The 26,233-nt window shown below is 56.8% G+C and overlaps 1 protein-coding gene across 9 annotated transcripts in view; it reads right to left on the bottom strand.

The window, feature by feature from the left end:
* Nucleotides 1-26,233, bottom strand: part of NCOR2 (nuclear receptor corepressor 2) — a 264,349-nt gene that overhangs the window by 175,418 nt on the left and 62,698 nt on the right. For all 9 annotated transcript variants that reach the window (XM_075434969.1, XM_075434975.1, XM_075434976.1 and 6 more), the window contains exon 2: nt 11,321-11,532. In XM_075434969.1, the coding sequence (XP_075291084.1) occupies nt 11,321-11,425 (105 nt within the window). In that variant the 5' untranslated portion in view covers nt 11,426-11,532. The remainder of the gene's footprint in view (nt 1-11,320; nt 11,533-26,233) is intronic.

Here is a 26,233-nt window from a genome sequence, read left to right as displayed (position 1 = left end):
GTCAGGCATTGGACCAGGCTGCCCAGGGAAGTGGTGGAGTCCCCATCCCTGGAGGGGTTCAAAACCTGTGTAGATGTGGCACTTGAGGACATGGTTTAGCAGGCACGGTGGTGTTGGGGTGATGGTTGGACTGGATGATCTTGGAGGTCTTTTCCAACCATAATGATTCTATGATTCAGCATCCCACACGACTGCTGCAAACCCCCAGCCCTTCCACAGGGGTCCGATTCCCTCTCCCTTACACCAAACCCGTTTCAGTCGAAGCCCGACACGGGCAATGCTGAAGACAACAGACCTGACAACTGCTGCGGCGACGGGCGAGGAAGGGTCTTGCAGGGAAAACGACCGAAATGCAGCTGCTTTCTGCCTAAATACAGCCAGAAACCTGCCCTGATGAGAGCTGGCTCCAGCGGCTCCTTCTGAGCCGCTCCTGGCCCCGCACCACAACTGGAAGCATCACTGAAGACGGACGGACACCAAGTGCCTACCGTGCCGTAAATCACGCCGGCAGAGCAAGGCAGCACAAGGCCAACGTTTAGATAAATAAAATGCCAAAAGTGGCCTCATCAAAATACCCTTCTTTGTGCAGCGGACTGGAGAGGTGCTCGGGCCCAGCCCGAGGTGCCGACAGCACCCGTCGCTGCCAGCGAGGAAGGCTGGACGCGTCCACGCAGCCCCGGCCTCGGGTGCTGGGGGGGGAGCTGGTGGAAGCACTCCCACTCTCAAGGTCTTTTTGCGTTATTGCTCAATTTGAGAGCGCGGTCTCCCTCCCCTTCCTGGTAAATCCTCTCACCCTAAATAACCTGAGTCTATCAGCCTCATTTAGATACACTAACCAAGCTGGCTAAAGCCAGGAGACTGAATGAAACATTGCAGAAAAGCCCTCGGCAACACAAAACCAGACACAGCCCCACGGAGGAGGAAGAAAAAGCTTCCCCCCCTCCCCTCCAAAATTTTTTCAAAGCTTTCAGCCTGCTGCTTTACCTACCATAACGCCTCCAGCGAAACCTCCTGTGCTGTCCCCTGACCTCAGGATAACCCACGCGCTACACGGAGAGCGGCACGCAGCCGCGCAGCCCTCCTGCCTCTCCCTTCTGCTCCCAACGCGTGCGCTTGCTGCTGCGCTTCACTTCTCCTTCCCCTGCCCGCAGCCGCCCGCGCTGCCCGACCTCCGACGCGGAGGAAGCAAGGGGGGTTGGAGAGCGATGCTGGCAGCACACAGAGCCAGACAACGCCATGCCACGGCCAACAGCAGCTCTGATCCCGCTCTGCCAGCGTCGAGCACTTCCACACGGACAAGGCGTCCACCGACGGCTCCATCCAGACGGCATCCAAGAGTCAGTTCCCGAGGAGAAGACCCCAGAGACAGGAGGCCTGCAGAAAGGAAGCCTGGAGCTGGTCTTGCAACAGAGAGGCGAACCGCTCCTCCTCTCTTCCTCCCACCGGCAGAAAAACAAGTGCAGACGCCCAGCGCTTCTGGCTTCCTTGGAAAACGGCTCCGGAGCAAACCCCTGGAGAGCCAGCGCGCAGCCGGACGAGCAGCCGCAGCACAGCCCCAAGCCTGAAGGTCCGTCCCCCGCCGCTCACCACGTCCTCAGCCGAGAAAGCACCCAGGAGCTCCCCGCCGAGTTTCGGTGCAAAGACGGCTTCGCTTCAAAACCGCCGGCTCTTGTTTTGCAGCGACGCCGCGGAGGAGCGGTCCCGGGGTCAGCCACCACATCCGCCAGCTGAGCCGGCTCCGCTCGCGCCAGCAGCCGCCCCGACCACGGCACCGGGCACAGCCAGCGCCTCGCCTGCTGAGCTCCCCGGGCACAGGGGCATTCGCCGGGCCACCAGCCACTGGCCCACACCGTCCCCATCCCTGCCAGCTGCTGCCCCGCACTGTCCCTGCCCCACACTGTCCCCATCCCCACCAGCCACCGTCCCACGCCGTCCCCATCAGCTGCTGCCCCACTCTGTCCCCGTCCCTGACAGTCACTGCCCCACGCCGTCCACTTCCCCACCAGCTGCGGCCCTGCACTGTCCCTGTCCCCACCAGCCACTGCCCACCAGCCACTGCCCCACTCTGTCCCCGTCCCCATCAGCTGCTGCCCCACGCTATCCCTGCCCCACGCCATCCCCATCCCCACTAGCCACTGCCCCACAGTCCCCGTCCCACACTGTCCCTGTCCCCACCAGCCACTGCCCACCAGCCACTGCCCCACTCTGTCCCTGTCCCTATCAGCTGCTGCCCCACGCTATCCCTGCCCCACACCATCCCCATCCCCACCAGCCACTGCCCCACACTGTCCCCGCCCCCACCAGCCACTGCCCTACGCTGTCCCTGTTCTTACCAGCCGCTGCCCCACACCGTCCCCGTCCCCACCAGCTGCGGCCCTGCACTGTCCCCATCCCCACCAGCCACTGCCCCACACCGTCCCCACCCCCACCAGCCGCTGCCCCGCGCTGTCCCCGTCCCCGCTCCCAGGCCGCGCACAGGCTCACCAAGCCGCAAGCCCCAGCTCCTCGCCGCCTCCGCCGAGGATCACCTCGTGGGCTGTTCGTTACGAGCTCGCCCAGCGCTGTGTTGCAAACAGTTTTTATTTCTCAACGACGCGCTATTTCTGCTGAAGCACTCCCAAGCGTTCAGCCTCAACGAGGCTGATTAATAATGGCGTGGTCCAAATAGCGAGCAAAAAACAATGCCAAAGCACCCCTACTTATTTCACTATTTATAAATTGCTGTAATGTTAGCAGAGGATGCCTGCCCCACAGGCTGCTGGCCCCACAAGCCGTGGCACTGCTGGTGTGCAGAGCAGAGCTGTGGCCCTGTGCGCCCCACACTGCTCTCGTCCCCCCAACACCCCGCTGGCTCTGGGGAACTTCGTCCACCCCACACCTCACCTCTACCCTGGGTGTCCTGGTTTCCACTGGTGCTTCCCGAGAGGCGAGGTGAGAGCGGCTGCCGACAGCGCTGCCTGGAGCAGCGCCCACACCGGCCACGTGCTCCATCCCTCTGCTCCTCCTGCTTTCGCGCTGGTGTTTCCCCAGACCCGAGAACGCCCGGCACCTCCAACGCCCAGAGCTGTTCCCTGCCCAGCGAGGACGGCGAGAGGGGACACATGAGTCAGAGTGGCCCAGCACGGTGGCCAAGGGGTGACCACGTGGCCTCGGACGGCAGAACCACCCCGTCACAGGGAAGCACACGGCAGGTCGAGCTTCCCCCGCCCCGGGAACACACCGCCAGCACGCAGCAGTGCGTCCCGGCCCGCCGACCTGCGAGGGCCTCCGACCACCCACCCAGCAGTTCGTCTGTGCCACACGCCGCTGCTCCAGCCCCCGACGCAAGCCTAGGGCAGCGGGAGGCTGGGCGAGCATCGGTGCCATAGAATCACAGAATCACAGAATGGTGGGGTTGGAAGGGACCTCTGTGGGTCACCCAGCCCAACCCCCTGCCGAAGCAGGGTCACCCAGAGCAGGCTGCACAGGACCTTGTCCAGGCGGGTCTGGAATATCTCCAGAGAAGGAGACTTCACAAACTCCCTGGGAAGCCTGGGTCAGGGCTCCGTCACCCTCAGAGGGAAGAAGTTCTTCCTCGTGTTCAGCTGGAACTTCCTCTGCTTCAGTTTGTGCCCATTGCCCCTTGTCCTGTCGCTGGGCACCACTGGAAAGAGTCTGGCCCCATCCTCCTGACACCCACCCTGCAGATATTTATAAGCATTTCTAAGGTCCCCTCTCAGCCTTCTCTTCTCCACGCTGAACAAGCCCAGCTCCCTCAGCCTCTCCTTGTAGGAGAGATGCTCCAGTCCCCTCATCATCCTCGTAGCCCATCTGCGAGTCTGAGCTGGGGTGGCCATAGCGGCACGGCCACCGCTCCAGCAGCTTTGCCAGATGCCCCCCACCTCTGCTTCGCACACCCTGAACTTGGAAAGCAGAAGGTGCTTCCAAGCTCCCACTGCCCGCAGCGTGCGTGACCTACTTCAGCAATAAAAGGCAAAGCTCTCTGGTGCCTGGATACCCCTCGGCACCGGCAGTACAGTGGTTGCTCATCAGACCAAGAAATGCACTTTTTAGCCTCTGCTTGGAGGAAATAATTTTTCCCAAAGCTGACGCAGGTAAGAGGCAGGGGAAGGTCTGGGAGGAGCCGGGGTGGTAGCAGAGCCGTCGCTGTATGAGCTTCAGGCACAGCACGGGAAGGACCATGGCCCATCGCCCCCAGCCTCCCCAGCAGGCAGGAGCCACCCTCTGCTGCCGAAAACCTCTGCCGCAGGGCAGAGGCGGTGGTTATCGATCAAAACAGGTTGTCCGTAAGTACGCTGCTGTCTGCCTCACTTCCTCCCCAAAACCCTGGGAGGAGCGCGCTGCAGATTTAAAAAAAAAAAAATAAACAACAAGAAAAAAAAACCCCACCAAAAAGCCAACTCCTCCACAATCAGCTCTACTGTTGAAGATAAGGTCAGAAATAAAAACCTGGCTGAACACACGCATTTTTATCTTGCCTACGGGGATGCACCATGTGCTGAGGAGACAAACGCCCTTATTGTTCCGACACAGTCTCGTCGCCATCCATCTCCCCGACGCTGCTGACTCGGCCTTTTGTTTGAGGAGGTGACCGCGCTGCGCGTGGCCCCTTGTTGGAAGGCATCGATTTCTGCTGCCGTCCCCGCGCCGAGGCCACGTCTGCCGCCGGCACCGTCAGCGTCCTTACCAGCTGCGCAGCGACGCGTCCCTCCCGACGCCCTGTCCCCCGCCTCCCCAGCAAGCCGGGGCCGTCGGCAGCGGTTAGCTGTCCCGTCTGAATGTGCCATTCATGGAGAAGAAGTCACGTCTCGGTGGGGGCAGCTCCCAGCTGCTGCGGCTTCCCGGTCATCCGAGCAGTGCTGGTGCTGGAGCCAGTCGCCAGCCCTCTCCCCGGCAGCCAGAGGTGCCCGCAGAGCAGCAGCACGTCCATCACAGAGCTGCTTTTGAGCCTCTCTCCATCACAAGACTTCTGTCCCAGTCGCACCCAGGCGCCTTTGTGCCGAGAACAACCCGTCGGCCCTTCCTCCCGTTCCCCACGCCTGGTGCTCTGCTTCCTGAAGCCGCTCGCCGTCACCAACACCCACGCGGGGCGAGCAGCTCGCTCTTCACACAACAAACCCAAAACTTCCACCGTAAAAGCACGGGGCTGTTTTGCTCATCACTGCATCTCTTCTGCAGCGTGGCCCCTCACCATCTCCCACACAACCCCATAACCTCTCTGCGGGTCCGGGGAGGACCCTTTCGCCTTTCCACGTCCCCCACTCCGCTCTCTCCTACGCTTCCTCGCAGCAAATCCTTCAGGTCAAGCAGCCTGACTTGCTCAGTATTTTGGATAAATGTGGTGACAGCGACAACCAGCAAAAGCCCCCCCCCCCCGGCGTTGCAGCAGGCGTCTCCAGGGGCTGGTGGGGCAGGGGCCGGCGGGCAGCGAAGGCAAACGCTTCACGTCTCCAGCAGTGGCATTAGCAGGTCTCTGCCTTTGCCAAACCACATACGCAGCGTAAGTTTTTTCCTGTCCTGTGGATTTACAGTCTTGAGATCAACCAAAGGCAAAGGATCATCCTCTGCATCCAATCACGTCCAAAAAGTAGATTAGGGTGTAACCATAGAAATTTGCAGTAGCTTGAAGAAAAAGAACTGTTTTGGATAAACGCTGTATCCTAGGGAAAATGAGCTATAAACACGAACTGCTGTGAGCCAACTCCTCCTTCCTGGCAACAGGAGAGAGACCCCAGGGCAGGGAATGAGGTGCTCTGTTCCTTCACCTCCACGCTCTCCCAGGCCCACAGCAGAAAGCCAAATTTCCCAAATCCACTGCTGAGCTGCTCCAAGCTCGTGCAGTCTTCCATCGCCAACCCCGAGGCGCTTCCAGAGAGATGGAGTCGAGTCCTCGTGACAGGCACGATCAGAGTCCGTATTTCCAAGGTATGCTTTTGATTTTCAGGTCATTCCCTACAACGCAAGCGGACCCCGGCCAGCAGAGCTGGGGATGGGAGCCTCTGGCACGCACGGCCCGCAGCTCAGCCACGCAGCTGGTAGCAGAGGCTTTTCTTTGCGCTCGGAGGTGGCTGGAGAAGGCTCTTCGCAGCCGGGGGGATTTCAGCACTTGGCACCGTCAACTCTTCCGTTCCACAAGCTCCCGGAGCACAGACACAGACCAGCGTTTCGCTTCCAGCGGATCAAAGCGTGAGTAACTACCCCAGGGAAAACCAAGGCAGCAGCGAAGGCGCCATGCGGAACACGCTGCCTCTCCGCAGGCTCACCTCGCCGCGCCGGCCGTGTCCCCGCGGAGAGGGGCTCGCTCCGGCCGTCCTCAGGAGCCCGCGCCCCTCGCAGCACCTTCCACGGCCGGGCGCTGGGTCAATGCCATTTGCCCCGGGCCCCGTCTGGCCATGACACCAAGTCAGCACACGAGTTTGCACCAGCCTCTCGTTTCTGCTTTGGACAGACAAGCAAGTTGTTGTTTATCACGGGCTGAAAAACCCGAGCGATCAGGCAGGGACACTCCTGAACAAGCGCTGTTTTCTGCAATAAAATAGGGGAGTTTAACGAAGGAACTACAGAGCTGCTCCCCGACCGGAGAGGTGGCACGAACGTCCCCAAGCCGGAGCAGAGGGTTAAGCTCACTTTGCCATCTCCGTGCAGCGGCGTGCGGGGAGCAGGGCCGAACGGGCACAGGGGACGTGCCGAGTGCCGCTCGGGCTGCGGGGAGGGGTGCTGCTCCCCGACGGGGATCCAGGTGACGATGGAGCACCAGTGTCACACGCACCTGCACACACCCCAACCCTACCAACCCCCAAAGCAGTTTAACAACTCTAGTCGGTAAAACACCAGAAGCATCCCAAAAGCAGAAGCTGTTCTGGCACAACGGCCACCACATGAGGACACCTCGAGTGCCCCAACCTCCGGCCAACACCAAGCTCCCGGCAACCCCAGCCCGCACCCCAAGCCGCATCATCCCTGCGGCACCGAAATGACAGGGCTGTCACAAGGGAAGGACGACTGCTGGGGTGCATTAAGAGGAGTGTGGCCAGCAGGTCAAGGGAGGTTCTCCTCCACCTCTGCTCTGCCCTGGTGAGGCCCCATCTGCAGTGCTGTGCCCAGTTCTGGGCTCCCCACTTCAAGAAAGATGAGGAGCTACTGGAGAGAGTCCAGCGGAGGGCTACAAGGATGATGAGGGGACTGGAGCATCTCTCCTACGAGGAGAGGCTGAGGGAGCTGGGCTTGTTCAGCCTGGAGAAGAGAAAGCTGAGAGAGGACCTTAGAAATGCCCCTAAATATCTGCAGGGTGGGTGTCAGGAGGATGGGGCCAGACTCTTTTCAGTGGTGCCCAGCGACAGGACAAGGGACAACGGGCACAAACTGAAGCAGAGGAAGTTCCAGCTGAACATGAGGAAGAACTTCTTCCCTCTGAGGGTGACAGAGCCCTGGCCCAGGCTGCCCAGGGAGGCTGTGGAGTCTCCTTCTCTGGAGATATTCCAGACCCGCCTGGACGCGGTGCTGTGCAGCCTGCTCTGGGTGACCCTGCTTGGGCAGGGGGTTGGACTGGGTGACCCACAGAGGTCCCTTCCAACCCCTGCCATGCTGGGATTCTGTAAGGAGGGCACAGCAAGAAACCGGGTCCGCAGGCGAGGGAGAGCAGGGAACCCTTCTGTCCCCAGGGAATATCGATCACGGAGGGGCTTTAACAGGAAAGGGGGACGAGCATCGTGCAGGGACATCGATCTGTTTACAGAAAATACCTGCATGTTGCCTGAAAACGCATGTCCTTCGTGCAAAAGTTTCCTTTGCGAGCGCATGAACTTCGGACACATTAGAAGGTTAAGAGCATAAGTAATGTGTTTTTTCACCTTTAGCTAAAGGTCACAGAGCATTCAAACTATTCTTCTGTCCCCAAGCTGAAGATGACAGAAGTCAGCTAAGAACCCCAACATCACAGCTAACGAATACGGAAAACAAAAATGTTTCCCCTGCAGTTTGGCCAAGAACCATGCAACGCTCTCAAAAAGAAGCTGCTGATTATGAGTGATTTTAGCTTTACCTAAAGAAAGTCAAACCCACCAGAACCTCTTCACCAAGCTTCCTTCTTCCCTTTAAAGTCATGCACGCTTGTCAAAGTTCTTTCACAAGTAATTTTTTAGTAAGACAGAATTAAATCTAGGGTCATTATAAAATATCCCCATTTTCACGTCCTGCCTCCCTGGCAGCTGTTGGGATCCGATGCCTCTCAGTGAGGAGGAGGAGGAGGAGGAGGAGGAGGAGGAGGAGGACACCCCAACAAAGACAGGGACCAACCTCCCCTGCGGAAGAGCCTGCTCACTGCATCACCCAGAGCTCGGTCTGGATCAGACCCACGGGTTCCCAGCCCTGCCCAAAGCTGGCACCCAGGAGCGAAACCAGCCAACAAACATCCTCACTCGACCGGTCCTGGATCTTCTCCACTGGCCCCAAACTCAGCAGTAACTCCTGGGACACGCTGCTGGGAGATGGTGCCCACACGGGCAAAGCACTTTTCTGTTTGTTCACTTGAAACACATCTTTTTTCCCCATTTTGTCGGCTACTCCCTTGGGTTTTACACGATGGGAGAAGCAAAATGCCCAAGCCTGCTTCCACTGCCTTGTGCCCCTTGGCAACATCCCCCCTCGCCTGCCTCATCTGTGAAATCAAACCGCTGCAATCCTTTAAATCACTTTTCATAAAGTGTCTCCAAGCCTAAAATCACGTCACGGCTCATTGCTGAGCTCGGTATTCCTGCCACGCCGCGTTTCCCTGGGTGCGACCGTCACAGCTGGCCTGGGATTATTTATTTATATTATAATAGCATTTGCAGCCCGGCTGTGCTCAGCCCCGTGCCCGCGAGGTGACCCAGGGCGTTTCCACCACTGGGATAAGGATCCCCGGGCCGACGAATTCCCAGTTCTCGGGAAAGGATGTCGTGGAACGCAGCAAACCAGAACCAAAACCTGATTACAGGCAAGACGTGCCAGTGTCGGGTTGGTTTTGGCCTCTCTTGCTTTCTCCCAAACAAGCTCTCACTGTGCAAACACACCCCATGACAACGCTGACCTGGCCAAGACACGCAAGCAAATACCGCTGACTTTTAATATTAAACGCCGCAGCAACTTCAAAGCAACCGGGCTCTCCTCTCCCAAGCAATCCCACCGGAGACCAGCTCCAGCCCCAGAGCCATGGCCGGGTTCCCGCGGACGGCGCGGCCGAGCGGGAGCCACGCGTTCGCCAGGAGCGGAGCGTGGCAGGGCAGACCACGCAGGGACACGCCTGGAGAACCGCTCGGCCTGCCCTGCCGAGGAGAGGCAAGGCGCGCTGGGGTTGGCACAGGGCTGGCATGCTTCTGTCCAGGGGACTCTTTTGGCTTTCCACCCCCAAAAAAACCCCACCCCAAAACTCCGGTCTGACCTCTCCTGCACGCAGACACCGAAAAGGTATCACGTAACTCCGGAAGATTACATGCGGCTGTAAAAATAGCTTCTAGAAGCAAATGCCAGCAACTTCTTCCAACATTAACAGGGTAGAATAAGAACAGTATTCACGCTAGCCGGAGAGCGGGGCAGTCTGGGGACACCCAGAGCTCCATCTGACTTCGGAACAGCTGCCCTGCCGGGTTCATTCTGTGGGTGCGACGCTGAGGGGAAGCACCAGGGGTCTGCGGGAGACGAGGACTCCACACCCCAAGGCCAGGAGCCTTTCGCGCTCTTCGAAAATCCGTCTCTGCGTTGGGTATCGAGGTTCCTCTGCTCTGGTTTTAAATCACAGCTTTGCAACAACTGCGCATCTTGCTCACCTGGTCACGTCCTCCTCCTGCTTGGGTTTCTGATAAAAAGGGAACCGGGATTTTCTTTCTGAGACAAACGCTCCCGTTCCGTCCCACCTCCCAGACAAACACGCTCGCACTGATGGAAGCAAAACTCCCAGAAACTGAACCAGGTCAGCGCGTCTCATCCCCGGGATGAAAAGCTCCTTTGTGCGGAAGCACGCAGGCCCCGAGCGATCTGGACGAGCCAGCTAACAACTAACAGAGCCGACAGCTCGTCCTGCGCCTCCTCAACGTCTCCATCACCAGGCCTTTCCAAACTCCGGCTCTGCTCCCTGCACCTCTCTGCTCCAGCCCAGCAAAGGGGGCAGACGAGGGAATTTCACCCCTTCACTCACGCTTTGTGGATTCCCAGGCTTTCCAGTCAAACCCTCAAATCTTCACAGCAGGAATTTTACTGCCCAACAGCTGTCAGCAACATAACCCCGAGACAAGGTCCCCTCGCCAACTCGAGTTACCGGCACCTTCCCAGTGCGGCCACCTCGCTGCGCCCTGCCGAGCAGCGACCCCGAGGAGCAGCCTTCCCAGCACGTGCCACACTCCAGCACCGAATGGGATTTGTTTCAGCAGCTTGAGCTGACTAAAGCTGTTCCACTAAGGAGAGTTTTTTCCGTTAAGGGCTTAAACCTCAAACATTCCACCATTTGGGATGAGCAAGCACAGGCATGAGTGACACGGCGCAGCAGGGAGAGGTCGGATCCAGGTGAATTAACCCGTGCAAGCTCTGGTGCCTTCCACAAAACACAGCCAACAAAAAGCCACCACCGGCTTACGCCTTGATCCACGACAAGACGACGGGTCAGAGGCAAGAGGGGGAAAAAGTGGGGAAGGATAAAATGGAAAAAACCCAGCAGCTCCATTTTCTTCTTGCTCCCCAGGAGTGCCACCAACAGCCAGAGCGCCCTGTCGAGAGGGGCAGGTCTCCTGACCAAGAGGCTGGTGGTGGGATCACCCCCACCAGTTGGCCTGGCAATCAGGAGAGCTCTCCTGCGGGTGTGAGGAGCACGGAGCGGGCTCGCCGGGAAGCGGCAAGCCCCACGCAGGAGAGGACGCTCGTTCCCTTGTGATTCAGCGCCAAGGAAAGGCCGTGCCGGAGAAGGCTGGAGGCCACGTGCTCCTGCTCCACGCGGATGGCCCAGCTTCCCCTCTCCCCCAAGCTGGTTGCGGCACCCAGCCAAGGGTGCTCTCCCCAGGAGGCAACGGAACGCGGGTGCTCAGAAGTGCCGAGCCACAGCCCACGAGCACGGCAAGCGCCGAGAAGAGGCTGGAAATGGAGAGAAAAGCTGAAAGCATCATGTGGAGAAACAAAAGAGGATCCCACAAGAGAGGAACGATGAAATCCCGTACCACAGGCACGGAAACGGTCTGATTTCTCTGTAACAGCCACATCCGAGACCGGCGCAGCTGAGCCGCTGCCCCAGCGACGGGGACGCCCCACGCAGCTCCCACCCCGCGAGCGGGCAGGGAAGGAAAGTCTCTTGCCTTACCGCATGTGGTCGAGTAATCTGAACCGGATAGGACATGGCGTGCGGGGGGTAGCGCGGCTCGGTGGCACGCCAGCTCTGCGTCACGGGCTGCGTAGATCCAGACATGGCGGAAGAGCAGGCGCGGCGGTCGCTGCTTCCAAATCGCCGACAAAGGATTAGGAGAGCCGAGAGCTCCTCTTCATCATGCGTGTGCTTTCCACGTCACGCAACAACTGAAAGCAAGCGGGAAAGCAGCGGGTTAAAAGTCAGGCAACCATGGTCGCATGAGACAATGAACATCAAGTCTTGGGTGATCACCAAAACCTGGCTGCCCTCGCCATTCTTCTACTTGGCAAACAGCCCTGGCGCGTTTTTGCTGTGGATCCCCCCTACCACAGGGAAGTCCAAATATGAGACTATCCCAAACCCATCCCAACCAACTGCCTTGGAAAGCCTTCCCCCAGCACCAGCAGGAGCAGGCCTGCAAGCCGCCAGCGATTTGTTTGGGCCCTGTGGATCTACGTCTCCAAGTCTCTTGGAGATAAGTATTTTGGGGAGGGTGGGGGCATGTGTGACTTAGATCCCAAAAACACAAGGTACAGTTTTGGCACTTCAACGCAAGGTCCAAAGGCTCAAGGTCCCTCCTAGGCCCATCTCTCTCCCCACCCAACCCAAGGTCCAAAGGCTCAAGGTCCCTCCTAGGCCCATCTCTCTCTCCCCATCCAACACCAGCTGCAAAGGCTCAAGGTCCCTCCTAGGCCCATCTCTCTCCTCACCCAACCCAAGGTCCAAAGGCTCAAGGTCCCTCCTAGGCCCATCTCTCTGCCCTTCCATGCCTTCACGCACCCACACACGCTCCTCTCAGTGCCCTCCTTTGTGAGCCGTGGACATTTTCGCAGCCACCTGAGCTACGCCCCAATCAATACCAGGAGGGACACCAGGCACTGACCTCCCCAGCAGCCCTCTCCATCCACGGGGCTACACTGAAACGCAGGATTACAGCACGCCCCACGCCTCCAGTGCGATGTCAATTTTAGATCAGCCTTTCTGATCACGACCAAGAGCCCGCGAAGACACCGTGGCCCGGAGGGTATTTTCACAAACGCCCCTGCCACCCACACGTTCCATGCTTTATCGCCTGTTGCAAGTCCTTCCACAGCCTTAACAAAATCAGGAAAACCAACAAAGCCGGAGGACTCCCCTCGGCCCCAAGCGGAGATGTACCAGTTACTGGTTTTTAGGTATACTTCACGCAGTTTGTTTGGTCAGGATTTCAAGCCTCCTGGGTTTTGTCCAGATTTCAGTGAAAAAGCAAGAAATGTCTAAACGCTGCCGTTCATCGCTGCCAGTTCAAGGTGCATTGACTATTTTTCTCTAATTAATGGTTAATTATACAGAGCGTAATTTCCCGCCGCGGCCTGGGCTCGGGGGACGCTGCCAGGACCGACGCGAGCAGGGAGAGCCCCAGCTCCCCGTCCCCCCCCTCCTACGCCGAGCACCCTGGCACCCCTCCTCCCCAGCAGAGGCACACGCCGCGCGTGGATCCGCGCAGGGTTTCTGGCAGTGTCGGGCTCTCTCCGGGAGCAGCGCAGAGAGCTTCCAGCACCGCCAGCTCCTCGGCAGCGTCTCCCCACGCTCGCGTGGTCTCTGCAGCCAGCCCGAGCCAACGCAATTTCCACCAAAACAGCAGTTGGCGTGTAGGAAAACCAGAAAGGGGGTGGGAAGAGAAAAAAAAAAAAAAAGAAGAAAAAAAAAAAGAAAAGAAAGAGGAAGTTTGTCTTTTTCTTTTCCCTCCGTGAGACCACAGATCAGCCCGTGCTGATAAACCGCTCGCTATCTGCTGCAGGCAGGCGCGGGACGGCCTCGCCGGTTTGCCGGCATCCACGCGCCGCTCGCCAGCCAGAAATAAAATCAAACCAAGGCAACGGTCTCCGGCAGGCTGGGCACGACAAGCAGGGCAGCGACGGCAGGAGGGCAGCAGCCTGCGGAGGCCCCCTCACTGAGGCTTCGAGCTTTTAAAACTTCCTAAGAACAGTTTTCAGCAAGTTCCCGCTCAGGCCTGCGGGTGACAGGCGTGCAGGGAGATGTCCACGCTCCCGTCGAGGTCAGCCAAGCCTCTTGGGCACAACATCTTCTCGCCAAGTCAGGTGTAGGGCAATGCAGAGCAATGTTTGGCTCTCGGGGCAGGGAGAGGAGGCACAACCACGTTCCCTCCTGCTCCAGGCTCTCTCCTGGGGCAGGAGCTGCATTCCCCCCAGCCGCACACTCCGCCATCGCCGCCGAGCCCCCAGGCACCATACCTGACCCCCCCCCACCCCGGTCCTGGGAAGCACCGGTGGCCCGGGAAGAGCACGACCCCATCCTGGACGGGAACAGCCTCCCCGCCACCCACCCCCGGGGCCAGGAAAGCCCCCGCGTGCGCCGGGGAATTCAGCAGCACCCAGCGAGCGCCCGGCGCCGGTTGGCTCTCGCGGTATGACTACCCCGCTTCCCCTCGCGCTTCCGACTGCCCGCGGCTCGAATCGCCGGCTCCCACCCGAAGCCGGGGACTCACCACCACCCTCCCGGCCCTCCTGCAGCCCACGCGTGCTTCCACGGCGGGGAAAGCTCTGCCCCAGCGCTCCCCGCAGCGGCCACGGACGCGCGCACGATGCTCTCCAGGGCTTCAAAGGCTCCCTGGGATCTGCAGAAGTTTAAGGGACTTTCCTCATAACGGATTCAAGCTTGGACATCTTGGCTCGCAGCCACCTGAGAGGTAATTAGCACATGTGAATATATATATACACACGTATATACACACAAACGCCAAGCTAAGGGGGCCCAGAGCCCTTGGCAGCTTTCAGCAGGCCAACTGCTCCCCTGGAAGCTCAGCAGGTGGAGCAGACCACGCCATGGCAGCTGTCTACAGTAAAAGAAACAGGATGATTTTTTTCTTTTTTATTGTTTTTTAGACTCTTCAGCTCAGAAGTTTGGCTTTAAAACTCAGCACCAAGTGCAAAGCCATGCAGTGTCAAGCTTTAAAACAGTTTAAAAGCTTTTTGCTTCTGACTGTACAACCAGCAAAAAGGAAAAAAAACAAAAAAAAAGAGTGCTTACTAGAGGGATACACACACACACACACAGGGTGAAATCACAGGGGCCAACAAAACCGCCCTGCACCAAGGCACGCTGCCTGCGAGCCGTGCCGCGCTGGTGCTGCACACTAACCACGCACAAGCAGGGCCACAAAAGGTTTTTAAGGTTTTTTTCCTTACCAAGGGCAGCAAACAGCACCTCTGCCTCCACAAGAAGCCCTGGAAAGCCAATAGTAAAACGCCGGGGCTTGCCAACAGGTGAAGCGCTGCCCTTGCGTCTCCCCACCTGCACAGCACAGAGCAGCAGAATCACAGAATCACAGCATGGCAGGGGTTGGAAGGGACCTCTGTGGGTCACCCAGTCCAACCCCCTGCCGAAGCAGGGTCACCCAGAGCAGGCTGCACAGCACCGCGTCCAGCTGGGTCTGGAATATCTCCAGAGAAGGAGACTCCACAGCCTCCCCGGGCAGCCTGTGCCAGGGCTCCGTCACCCTCAGAATGAAGAAGTTCTTCCTCGTGTTCAGCTGGAGCTTCCTCTGCTTCAGTTTGTGCCCGTTGCCCCTTGTCCTGTCGCTGGGCACCACTGGAAAGAGTCTGGCCCCATCCTCCTGACACCCACCCTGCAGATATTTAGAGGCATTTCTAAGGTCCCCTCTCAGCCTTCTCTTCTCCAGGCTGAACAAGCCCAGCTCCCTCAGCCTTTCCTCGTAGGAGAGATGTTCCAGTCCCCTCATCATCCTCGTAGCCCTCCGCTGGACCTCAGCGAGGTGTGGATGCTCTCACCACAGCCGGGCTGTGGGCTGGAGCCAAGCACACCGGGGCAGCTCCACAGATGCCATCGCCTTTAATCCCATTTTTACCCTCCACGGGCGAAGAAAGGGGCTGCCGCAGCGTGCCCAGCCCAGCCCCGTGCCGGGGAGGAGCAGGGTCCGGGTCCATGTCCAGGTCCAGCCGCCGCGGGGCCGTGGGTGATCCCACTGGGAAGCAAAGTGGGAGCGCAACATCTCGCTGGGGATGTACTGGTGCTGCGTTTCAGAGCTGGGGGCAGCTGGGAAGGCTGCTTGGCCAGCCATCCCCAGCAAAAGACACCAGGTGCCTCCTCATCAGAGACCCTTAATGAATCATCATTAACAGAGGAATACAACCAATAGGAGCAGATAACGGCAATAAAAGAGAAATAGTGCAGCCAGGCTCTTTCAATCTTTAAGATCGAACTGCTCGGTTCCTACTTTTCTCAACTGATTTTGATGAGGAACAGACATTGTCTCACAGGGAAAGTATTTCCCCCCCGCTGGAGTCTCCACCAGCGGCTGTTTTATCCGCAGACCTGCGTTCGCCATTACAGCGCTAGGTACGAGGGGATTTACAGCCTCTGATGAGGAACAGGAGAAAGCCAGGGGTTACCGGCAAGGCCGGCAGCCAGGCTCCAGCATGGACCTGCGGAGGAGGCGAGAGCCCGTGCAGGCTCCTGCACCCATTGATTTCCAGCTGTTTGGGTCCTGCCCCACTGCTGAAACCATCAAAAACTCCACCTTCCTCCCCGCTGCCAACTCCACGCAGCAAACCACCACCCCCTGCTCCTCTGTCTCCTCTTCGTGTGCCGGGTACTGTCTACAAGCCTTTCCCCATCACCTCTTCTCCCCAATTCACGCCATGAAAGCACTCTGCAAGCTGCTGCAGGCTCACCTGCCCGCTCCCAGCAGCGTATGCCAGCTCAGGGTGCTAACGGGGTGTACAGCACCCGGCCGGCCCAAAAAATGCACACAGGTGAGCTCACGATGCCCCGCAGGGATCTACGGTTCACAGCCAACGCCACTGGACACGGGGCCGTGCATTTCTGGACAGGCTGCAGAGCTGGGCAGAGAGGAACCTGATGAAGTTCAACAAGGGCAAGTGCAGGGTCCTGCACCTGGGGAGGAACAACCCCATGCACCAGTACAGGCTGGGGCGCAGCTGCTGGAGAGCAGCTCTGTGGAGAGGGAACTGGGTTGTCCTGGTGGATGACAGGTTAACCATGAGCCAGCAGTGTGCCCTGGCTGCCAAGAAAGCCAATGGGATCTTGGGATGCATTAAGAGGAGTGTGGCCAGCAGGTTGAGGGAGGTTCTCCTCCCCCTCTGCTCTGCCCTAGTGAGGCCCCATCTGGAGTACTGTGTCCTGTTCTGGGCTCCTCAGTTCAAGAAAGATGAGGAGCTACTGGAGAGAGTCCAGCACAGGGCTACCAGGATGGTGAGGGGACTGGAGCATCTCTCCTATGAGGAGAGGCTGAGGGAGCTGGGCTTGTTCAGCCTGGAGAAGAGAAGGCTGAGAGGGGACCTTAGAAATGCCTACAAATATCTGCAGAGTGGGTGTCAGGAGGACGGGGCCAGACTCTTTTCAGTGGTGCCCAGCGACAGGACAAGGGGCAACGGGCACAAACTGAAGCAGAGGAAGTTCCATCTGAACATGAGGAAGAACTTCTTCCCTCTGAGGGTGACGGAGCCCTGGCCCAGGCTGCCCAGGGAGGCTGTGGAGTCTCCTTCTCTGGAGATATTCCAGACCTGCCTGGACGCGGTGCTGTGCAGCCTGCTCTGGGTGACCCTGCTTGGGCAGGGGGTTGGACTGGGTGACCCACAGAGGTCCCTTCCAACCCCTGCCATGCTGTGATTCTGCAATTTTGGTGCTGGTCCTTCAGCCCAGCAAAAGCCTACATTGCTACAGCCAGGACCACACAAAAACTCTACAAGTCCAAAATAAGGCTTTGCATTAGATGATTTGCACAAAAAAAAAAAAAAAATTAATGTCATTCAACACACTTGGTGCTCTTCAAAGTCAGAGCCAACCCTCCCGACTGGCTCCGGACTCCTCAGGCAGAGCAGATTCTCCAAGGCAGTGCCCGGCCGGCTGCTGACACGACATAAATGTGAGCGAGGTGCCGTAGCTGCCCCGTGCCTTATTTCACCTGTCTGAAAGGTGAGAACCACCAGACACTCCCACCTCACGGTAAATACCCGTTTACCCATTCTCATAAGAGTTTTAAAGTGTGAAAACACACTGCTCAAGTTCAAAATAAACTTTTTTTTTTAAAAGCAAGGACATGCTGAAATAAGACTAACAGAATATTTTGTTTCTTAATTCCAGAGTAATGTTACTCAACTTGTGGTCTACGGACCATGGATGGTCTACAGAAGACGTTGGGAAGTAGCCCACAAAATGACTGCAGAAGACCTTATTAAAAGGCAACGACTAGTACCACCAGACCATGCAGATAAGGCAAATGAGCAAAAAGCTGCTCGCACTCACCAGGGCACATTGAATTGCAGAGTACTGACAACAAAGCTAATGCTTAATTACATTAAATAATGCAAGTTTTTTGAAAAAAAAAACCACGTTCTCTTCACTCAAATGCTAAATACATGACAATTTTCCTCCTCAAACAAGAAAAAAAGGTATATATCCCTCCAGTCAACTCATGTATTTTGAAATACAAGTTAAGGAGACCTTTGTTCACAATGCTTAATTAATACCGAGCTGTAACATTCACCTCCAAGAGACCAACCAGCCCACCACGCTTAAAAAACCCCAGCACACACTTGTGTGCGGCACGGCGTTGCCCGTCGGCAGCCGTCCCACGGCCGGTGACAGCACCGACGTGCCGCGCAGCTCTAGATCAAAACCAGCCCCGGAAAGCAGCTAAGAGATCTACCAGCACTTGCTTTAAAGGACTAGTGGAGGCAAAAATAATTTAGATGCGATGAAAACGAGTGGAGAGATGTCCCCAAGAAACGCACCACGATGTAACGATAATGGATTTGTCTAATCAATATGTGCATGAAATTTTCTTGGAAGACTGTTGACACTATATACAAATATTTGTACGTACTGTATCTATTAAGGCCTTTCAATGGGAAAGCAGGCCGTCTGCCATAAATTTAGGGCTCTATTCAGAATAACAACGATGACGACGTCGGCGTCTGCAGCCTGGGAATCCACAGTAGCGTTCAGTCACAGCGGGGCACAGAGGTTTTAAATTAAAATAGCAGCACGGGGTCACCGGGAAAGATCAAGCACACCCTGCGCTCGGTGGCACGGAGGAGAGGTTATTTCAACCCCGGGGGGTCAAGGCTTGTACCTGCCTGCGATCTTAAAGCATTTTTCTTGCTTTGGAAGAGTATAAAAGCAAAGATGGGCTACTGAAACAGCTCCCACCTCGCTGCCCAGCTTGCTCTGAGGTCTGCCCGTCGACAGCAGCCCTCCTCCCTCCCCTCTTTCAGCCAGACGACTTCAGAACCAGATTAATTTCCCAGCCCGACCGACCGTGCAGATGCGCAAGCGGTTACAGCAGCAGATCTGGGAGAAGAAGGGGCCTTGCAGCACCGCAACGGAGCTGCCCAGGGCAGGGTGTCACCCTCCTAAGAAGGTACAGCCGGTCCCTAAGGCCAGAGAGGGGACGGCAGAAGCTCAGCAGCTGAGCTCTCTCGTCCCCGCTTGCCGCCTCCTCGCTGGAAACCTCCAGGCTGCATCAGCTCTCCCACCACGGCACAGCTCCGTGCAGAACCGGTCTCGATCCCCGATGAAAGGTGACTTCTCTGCCCTGCTCCTACCGCTTGCCCAAAGCGGCAAAGCAGGATTCGCAACTTGTATTTCTCCTTTTCAATCTTTCCGAGCTATTTTGGGCCCAGGACCCACGTTTAGCTCTGCCCCGAGATAACCTTTGCCAGCCCTTGTGCGCAGATCTCGGCACCGCAGCCGCACAGAGCGGGGTCAGAGGGCTGAGCTGTGCCGGCCGCGCGGCTCTCGGCAGCGGCACGGTGCTGGCCTGATGCTTCTGGCAGAGGGAAGTCCACGCCGACCGCACACAGCAGCTCCTGCTGCCAGCAGCCCCCGTGCAGACCCCGACCCTCCGCAGCGCGCTCAGCTGCCCGGAGCAGATGAGCCATCCGCCCTGCCACGGACACCCCGTGTCCAAGGAGCCACCGTGATGGATCTCCCATGGTTTGAGCACCCCTCAGCCCTCGGCAAAGTGCCTGCCCGGGACCTTGCGACGGCTCCCAGAGGGGCACGTACATGCTTAACTGAACAAGACTGACCCATTTCTCTCTGCCGGAGCGCTCGGCTGTCACTCCCGGCTGCAGGGACATCGGGACATCGTCTTCTTAAAACACACGAGCCACATACCAAGTGCCAGCCTGGCCACGGCTCCAGAGTCGGGTCAGCATCAGCGTGGCTGGCCTGAGACTTTGCTTTCTAAACCCTGCCTCTTTCCCTTTAGTTTCCCTACTCCTGTTGTTGGATTTTCCCCTCCTAATAAACTAAAAAAAATGTAAGGATTTCCTGGTTTTCTCAGCTGAGACCGCAGAAGCACGCAGGCGACCCGTGGATCATCAGGGATGCAATGGCAGAGCTGCTCCCGTTACTCCACGGCATCGCTGCTCCCGTGCCCGGGTGCCCACTGCCCTGCAAACCCATCCCCACGCCGCTCCGCCGGGAAGCGGAGAGAGCTGGCACGCAGACGGCCACAGGCGGCTCGACACCCCAAAGGGACGCTTCCAGTAATTAATGATACCGACGGGAACGGCGAAAAAGAAACCCACGCTAAAAAAAAGGGGGGGCGAAGTGGGATTTGGATCCATGCACAGGCCATTCATGAAACAAAGGAGTTATTTTAAGTGCAGGCTGGAAATAGAAAGCAAATTAGACCATGCAAGGTCTTTGCTGAAGGTGATCTGCAAAGACACATGGAAATACCTGGAGAAAAAATAAAAAAAAAAAAAAACCACCATCAAGCATGAAACCAGCCGGGCACCGGGACTGCAAAGGGAAACCGGGCAGGGGGCTATAGGAGGAAAAGGGGAGGAAAAGGGGAGGAAAAGGGGAGGAAAAGGGGAGGAAAAGGGGAGGAAAAGGGGAGGAAAAGGGGAGGAAAAGGGGAGGAAAAGGGGAGGAAAAGGGGAGGAAAAGGGGAGGAAAAGGGGAGGAAAAGGGGAGGAAAAGGGGAGGAAAAGGGGAGGAAAGTGACAGACAAACGCCACAGCACAGATTAGGCAGCTAAACAGGAGACAGATAAGCAAACCAGCGCAGGACAGTGAAAGCGAACCAGCAGAACCGACTTAGCAAAACCCCAGGGGTGGAAAAAACGCTGAAAACGCCTTGTTTTCTGCAGGAAGCCCAGCACAGAGCTCCAGATACAGGAACGCTTAAGCTGAAACTATAAAGCACATCTGCTGGGGTGAGACGGGCGGTGCCAAGGGCACAACCCAAACCCTCCCCCTGTTCAATCAAACCCGCCCGGCAGCCTGGAACGCTGCGACGCTCGCCCTGCGCTGCCACATCCACCCAGGACCCGGGGTGATTTTAACCGCGGGGCAAGCGCAGACAGCCTGTTCCAGGGCCAAGCTCCTTCCCTCCCCGCTCCCGGAGCCCGCGTCGCTCCCCGGTCCCCTCCCTGCACGCTCCACACGACGCCGTGTCCACTGCAGCTGCCCCCCTCTTACATCAAACACGGGCTTAAATATCGTAACTGCTACACAGTGCTAATCTCAGTTCAATAAACACACACAAGCAACTTCAAATCAAGGGAAAAAAAAAAATGCAATCGCTTGCCAAGGTGCAGTAACAATACAGTAACCGTACGACGACGTCAGCCACGCTCCCCAGCACGTTAAGGAGCACATTAACAGCCATCGCTGCGACAACACGTCAGCCCCACACGCATTCGCAGCTCCCAGGAGCGAACCTAACCCCCAGACTACCCAGACAAACAAGGCTGGCGAAACGTTCAGGGAGCTTACAAAGCACCTGCGAGATTTATTTCTATATTTTGCGCAGAACACGCTGCTCGTTTGATTTTCAAACCCTTCGGCTCACATCGCCAGAGAGACAGGTACTCTGATGTCTCTGGCACGTTCGTGATAGCTAGGGGAGTCATCTCCTCGAGATCCTTTTGTTGAGCAAATTACTCAGCTCAGGAGTGACATTTTCCATTATTTACATCCTGAATAAAGAAGAGAAATTCATTTTCTGGAGTTCCTAAGAGAAGTTCTTTGAGGTGGATTGTACTGCTAAACATTTTCTCCTTTCGCACGTTCCCAATTTCAAAGACGACAAAACATCCTTTCCTTCTAAATTATTCCTTTTCTTTCATGATCCTCTAACGATTCAGGAGTCGAAACTTCACACGAGGATCTTTGACGAGCACCGACTGGCAGCATAAAAGCTGAACTACTGTGACAAACCGCACAATTTAATGCCTCCATAGGAAGACACGCACAAAGGAACAAAACTACCCTAGGGAACCAAAACAAAGCCTGCAAATAAATTAAATGACCTGTAAACTAAGGTACTCAAAAATCTATGAGATGCTACGCAGCTGTGCCATAAAATATCACTACAGAAGGGAGCCATTTGGGAGCGGAGCTGTTTTAAACCAACCCGTTTTACTCCAGGTTTGCACCGCAGTCGCTACACTCACCCAGCGCATCGCTGCACCTCGGACGCAGGACGGGAACTGAAGTACTGCTAACTCGACTGCTTGCGATCGTCCGTCAAATACCAGCTCTGAACCCTCCACCAGGCCCTTCTCCTACCATCCCACGGGTAATTACTTGCAGACAGAGTCAATTCTCAGCTCAGGTTAACAGCTGAATTCCAGCCGTTCGTTACCACACGTTGCTGCTGCTCTCGTTTCTCCCCAGGAAAGCCAATGAGAAGTTCAAGCTCGCTGGTGGCCCAGGGAAAGGAGCTGCTCATTAGTTCGTGGCAGATCAGTCGGAGAGACAGGTCTAAGAGGTAGGAGACATTAATTGGGCATGTTCTGCTTTCCTTGGCTAGGTAATTAATAGTTTCTAGACAGAAAGTCAAAGCCTCTCTAGAGGCACCAAAAAAACTCCAATATTTGCATACAACGTGTAGCACCTTGCAGAACGCTGGACAATTCGCAGCGAGGGAAGGGGGATGGGAGACCACCCCCTCCACCTCCTCCATCACTCCTGTACCCAGCCCAAGGGCCCGTTTTGATGCCCTGGCAGGCAGCGAGTGCAAGGCGAAGGGCTTCACCCCTTCTGCGTCCCCAGGGGAGCCTTGCCCTCAAAAGAAGGAGCCTTGCACAGCTCCAGCTGCTTCCAGCGTCCCTCTGAGCAAACGGCGCTTCGCAGGAGCCGAGCGTCGGGTTGTGTTTCTACAGACAGGCTTGCAAAGCAGATGGGGATCCCCGACGTGTTTAATAACTGAACCCGTGCAAGTGGGCAAACGGGATTTCAGAGCTTCCCTGCCCAGCTCAGTCCTGCTGACGACAAGCTGCCCAGCGCCGCCAGTCAGTCCTCAGCAGATCAGGAGTCCTGGCTTTCCGACCAGGACACTTCTCAAACTGCAGCCTGGTCACACTCCTCGCAATCTGCCTTTCGCGGGGTTGGAGCAATGGTTTTCAGCCTGGGGTTTACAGGCTTCTGGGAGCCTGTGGATTGGTTTGAAGCAGTCCTTGCAAGGCGACTGAAATTCACGCCACAGAGATGAGATGCATCTGGAAGGGTCTGCTGGTCTACAGGGAAGCAATGAGCGCCAGCAAGACGGGGTCGGCAGCCTCTAGCCTCCTCCCCACCCCATCGCACCGGAGGGAGGGGAGAGTTGTGCCTCATTTCCCAGCAAAATTCCCAAGCCCTGGCTATCAGTCCACCCTGTTTTGCAATGGCTAAACTCAAAGCTATTTTTTAGTAATAATTATTACTACTGTTTTAAATAAAAAACCTGAGGTGCATGCATCAAGCTATTGCTAAGATGACTCACTGGCCCAACTCGCTGCTGCTGCCGCCGTGCAGGCACAAGCAGGTACCCTCCCGTCACCCTGCACCTACCTGCCCTGGGGCTGGGGTTTCAGACGGTTCCTCAACCTCCGACCCTTCAGCCACACAGCAGAACCAAAGAAAAACCATGAGGGAAACATCTGATGCAGAGCAACCCTTCTCAGAGCTGGGAAGCACCTCTCCTGGGCAAGCAGAGGCTCTAACGCCAAGTCATTTAATGTGGACAGAACTGGTGTGGACGAAAGCACCGGGGATGCCAGCACAGGGAACAGCAGAGTCATAGTTCCAAGGTCAAACACCGCTTCTGTGGAGCTACTGAAACAAATCACAGCATAATGATCTTTCCAGAGTGCATCTGGGGGGTACTTAAGATGTTTCTCGGCACCTTCATGCACTCAGCTTCTAACCTTGATGAGGGCCTCGGATTTAAATTAAGATGAACTCTGATTACCCACAGCAAAACAAAGACATTGCATCTGAAATTGTCCCTTTGAAGGGAATGAGTTTCCCTTGGTATCAAGTTGACGCAGGACAGCTTACACAGGGATAACAAAGGGGATTACTGTCCCCAGATCTCCATCACCTCTGCTTGGGCAGCTGGGATGCTCATGAAACTGCAGTTGACAGCCCTGGTACTTTCATGGGAGTAGCCAACGATAGTGGATGTCACCTCAAACCGCTGCGGTCCCTGTGAGGGCTCTGTGTGGGGAGGCACAGAGAGCCACATCCCGTCCCAGTGCCCCGTGGGAGCCCTACAGACCCCCCTGAGCCCAGCAGGGAACACGGATCCGACCAAGCCACCTTCCGCTGCTCTTCCCAGCCCACCCCGCCTCTGCCAGCGCGCGGGCTGTCCGCCATGGTCCCGTGCAGCAGGTGAGGTCTCCCGAGCCGCTGCACGAACGCGACTCCCCTCGGACGCCGCGACCTCGCAGAGCCTCCCGCCCAGCACGGACCCTGCCCCCGCAGAGAGACTTGCTGCGGGAAAGGTGCTGGAAAACACACTTCTCCCAGGGAGCAGCTAGCACAGAAATGAAGAGGCCAGGAAAAACATTAAAAATGAAGCCCAGTGCTTTTGAAATAGCCGAGAGGCAATGACAGCACTCCAGGTAACGCAGCCGGAGCAGGGGGCATTCCTCCATGTGCGTGTTCCTGGGGGCTGGCTGGGATGGGGGATTCCCTATTTCTTCAGCTCCTGAGCCGCAATTCCAGAGGGAGTCACGCTAGTGGGTACCGATTACGCTCCGTCAGCACAAACACGTCACTTCAAACTGGAAACACAGCAAGCTTCCGTATTTCCCTTGAAAACCTTACAGCAGATTAAGCGGTGAAGGTGCTTTCGGGCATATTAATGTGTCCATTTGTACTAATATCCATTCTGTGGACATTACCACAGAAGTACGATGTACTTTACAAACTCATAAGGAATGTTTACACAAGAAAATCCTGAGAAAAGGGATAACTTTCCAAATTTTTAAGTTGTAGAGGAATTTTTATGGATGCACGCAACCACCCCCACTCCCACCCCACGAAGCTCTGTTGCGTGCTTTACCCAGGAAATTCAGTCTGCTTTAATAGAAAACACTTGACCACAGTTCCAACCGATGCAAGCACTGCCTGCCATGCAAAAGGAGCAATGTCACCCTCCCAGCAGCTGGGACCCGGCGGGTTTCCTGCCAGCCACTGCCCGGCTCTCCCAGCAGTGGGACGGAGCTGACCCGGGCGGAAGGCTGCTGCCTGGCCTGGGCAGGTGGGATAGCGAGCTCCTCAGCCCTCCTTCCACAACTCTGGTTTCAGGGGTGTGGAATGGCTTAAATTATGCCCCTCGAGGCAGGAAGAAGTCACTTCACTTTAAATCCTCAGGCTTTTATTGAGTTAACATGTTTTAACAAGGTCAAGGCTTGACTGGTAAACTCCTACCCAAGGGGAATTTGCTGCTTCCCCCCTCGCAATTCATCAGCGTCCACCACGGTTTATTCCTGAGCCCTGGGCTAAAGGTATAAACTTTCCAGACAAAGACGAAATGAGGAAAAAGGATGCCCAAGCAGTCAGAAAGGGTAAATTAACCTTTGCTTTTGCTGCTGTATCCCAGTGTCCCGGAGAAGGTGGTGGCACTCGGCCGCAGCAGCCCCCGATGCCCCTTTGGAGGGGCTGCAGGCAGAGGGGCCAGGAGCCGGCAGGACAGCGGGGCTTCGCCTCCTGCCCCATCCTGCCCAGTGCAGGGGCGAGCTCTGGGAAACCCCCCCTTGGTTTAAACCCCCGGGGTCTCGCAGTGAAAACAGCTGCAGCACAGCTGGCTGGGCACCAAAGAGCAGGACGCAGGCCAACGAAGCCCAGCCCCTCGCCCCGCGTCTCCTACAGCATGGCTGCCTGATGATTAGCAGGAAATCTCCAGAAACAAACAGATAAACATTGCAGACTGATGTTAGAGCTGAGCAAACGAACGCTGAATTGTTGGACAACCTGGGAAGAGAAATCTAAACTGCAGCCTTCCCCAAATCCCCTCCCCAAGCCCCCAGCCCAGGAAAGGCTTCCAAGCTCTGTTGTCACGTCAGCACCGACAGGCAAGCCCGTTCCCGCAGCCCGTGAATCCCCACATCGTCAGCCTTGCCACAACATTACCAAGTCTTACAAGCTCCAACTCCCAAGGAAAAGCACAGCATTACTCTTCAAACACAGGATCACAGCATGGTAGGGGTTGGAAGGGACCTCTGTGCGTCACCCAGCCCAACCCCCTGCCCAAGCAGGGTCACCCAGAGCAGGCTGCACAGCACCGCATCCAGGCGGGTCTGGAATATCTCCAGAGAAGGAGACTCCACAGCCTCCCTGGGCAGCCTGGGCCAGGGCTCCGTCACCCTCAGAGGGAAGAAGTTCTTCCTCATGGTCAGCTGGAGCTTCCTCTGTTTCAGTTTGTGCCCATTGCCCCTTGTCCTGTCACTGGGCACCACTGGAAAGAGTCTGGCCCCATCCTCCTGACACCCACCCTTAAGATATTTATAAGCATTTCTAAGGTCCCCTCTCAGCCTTCTCTTCTCCAGGCTGAACAAGCCCAGCTCCCTCAGCCTTTCCTCATAGGAGAGATGTTCCA

The sequence above is a fragment of the Opisthocomus hoazin genome, chromosome 13 (genome assembly GCF_030867145.1).
Source record: "Opisthocomus hoazin isolate bOpiHoa1 chromosome 13, bOpiHoa1.hap1, whole genome shotgun sequence".
NCBI lineage: Eukaryota > Metazoa > Chordata > Aves > Opisthocomiformes > Opisthocomidae > Opisthocomus > Opisthocomus hoazin.
This window is presented reverse-complemented; position numbering and strand designations above follow the sequence as displayed.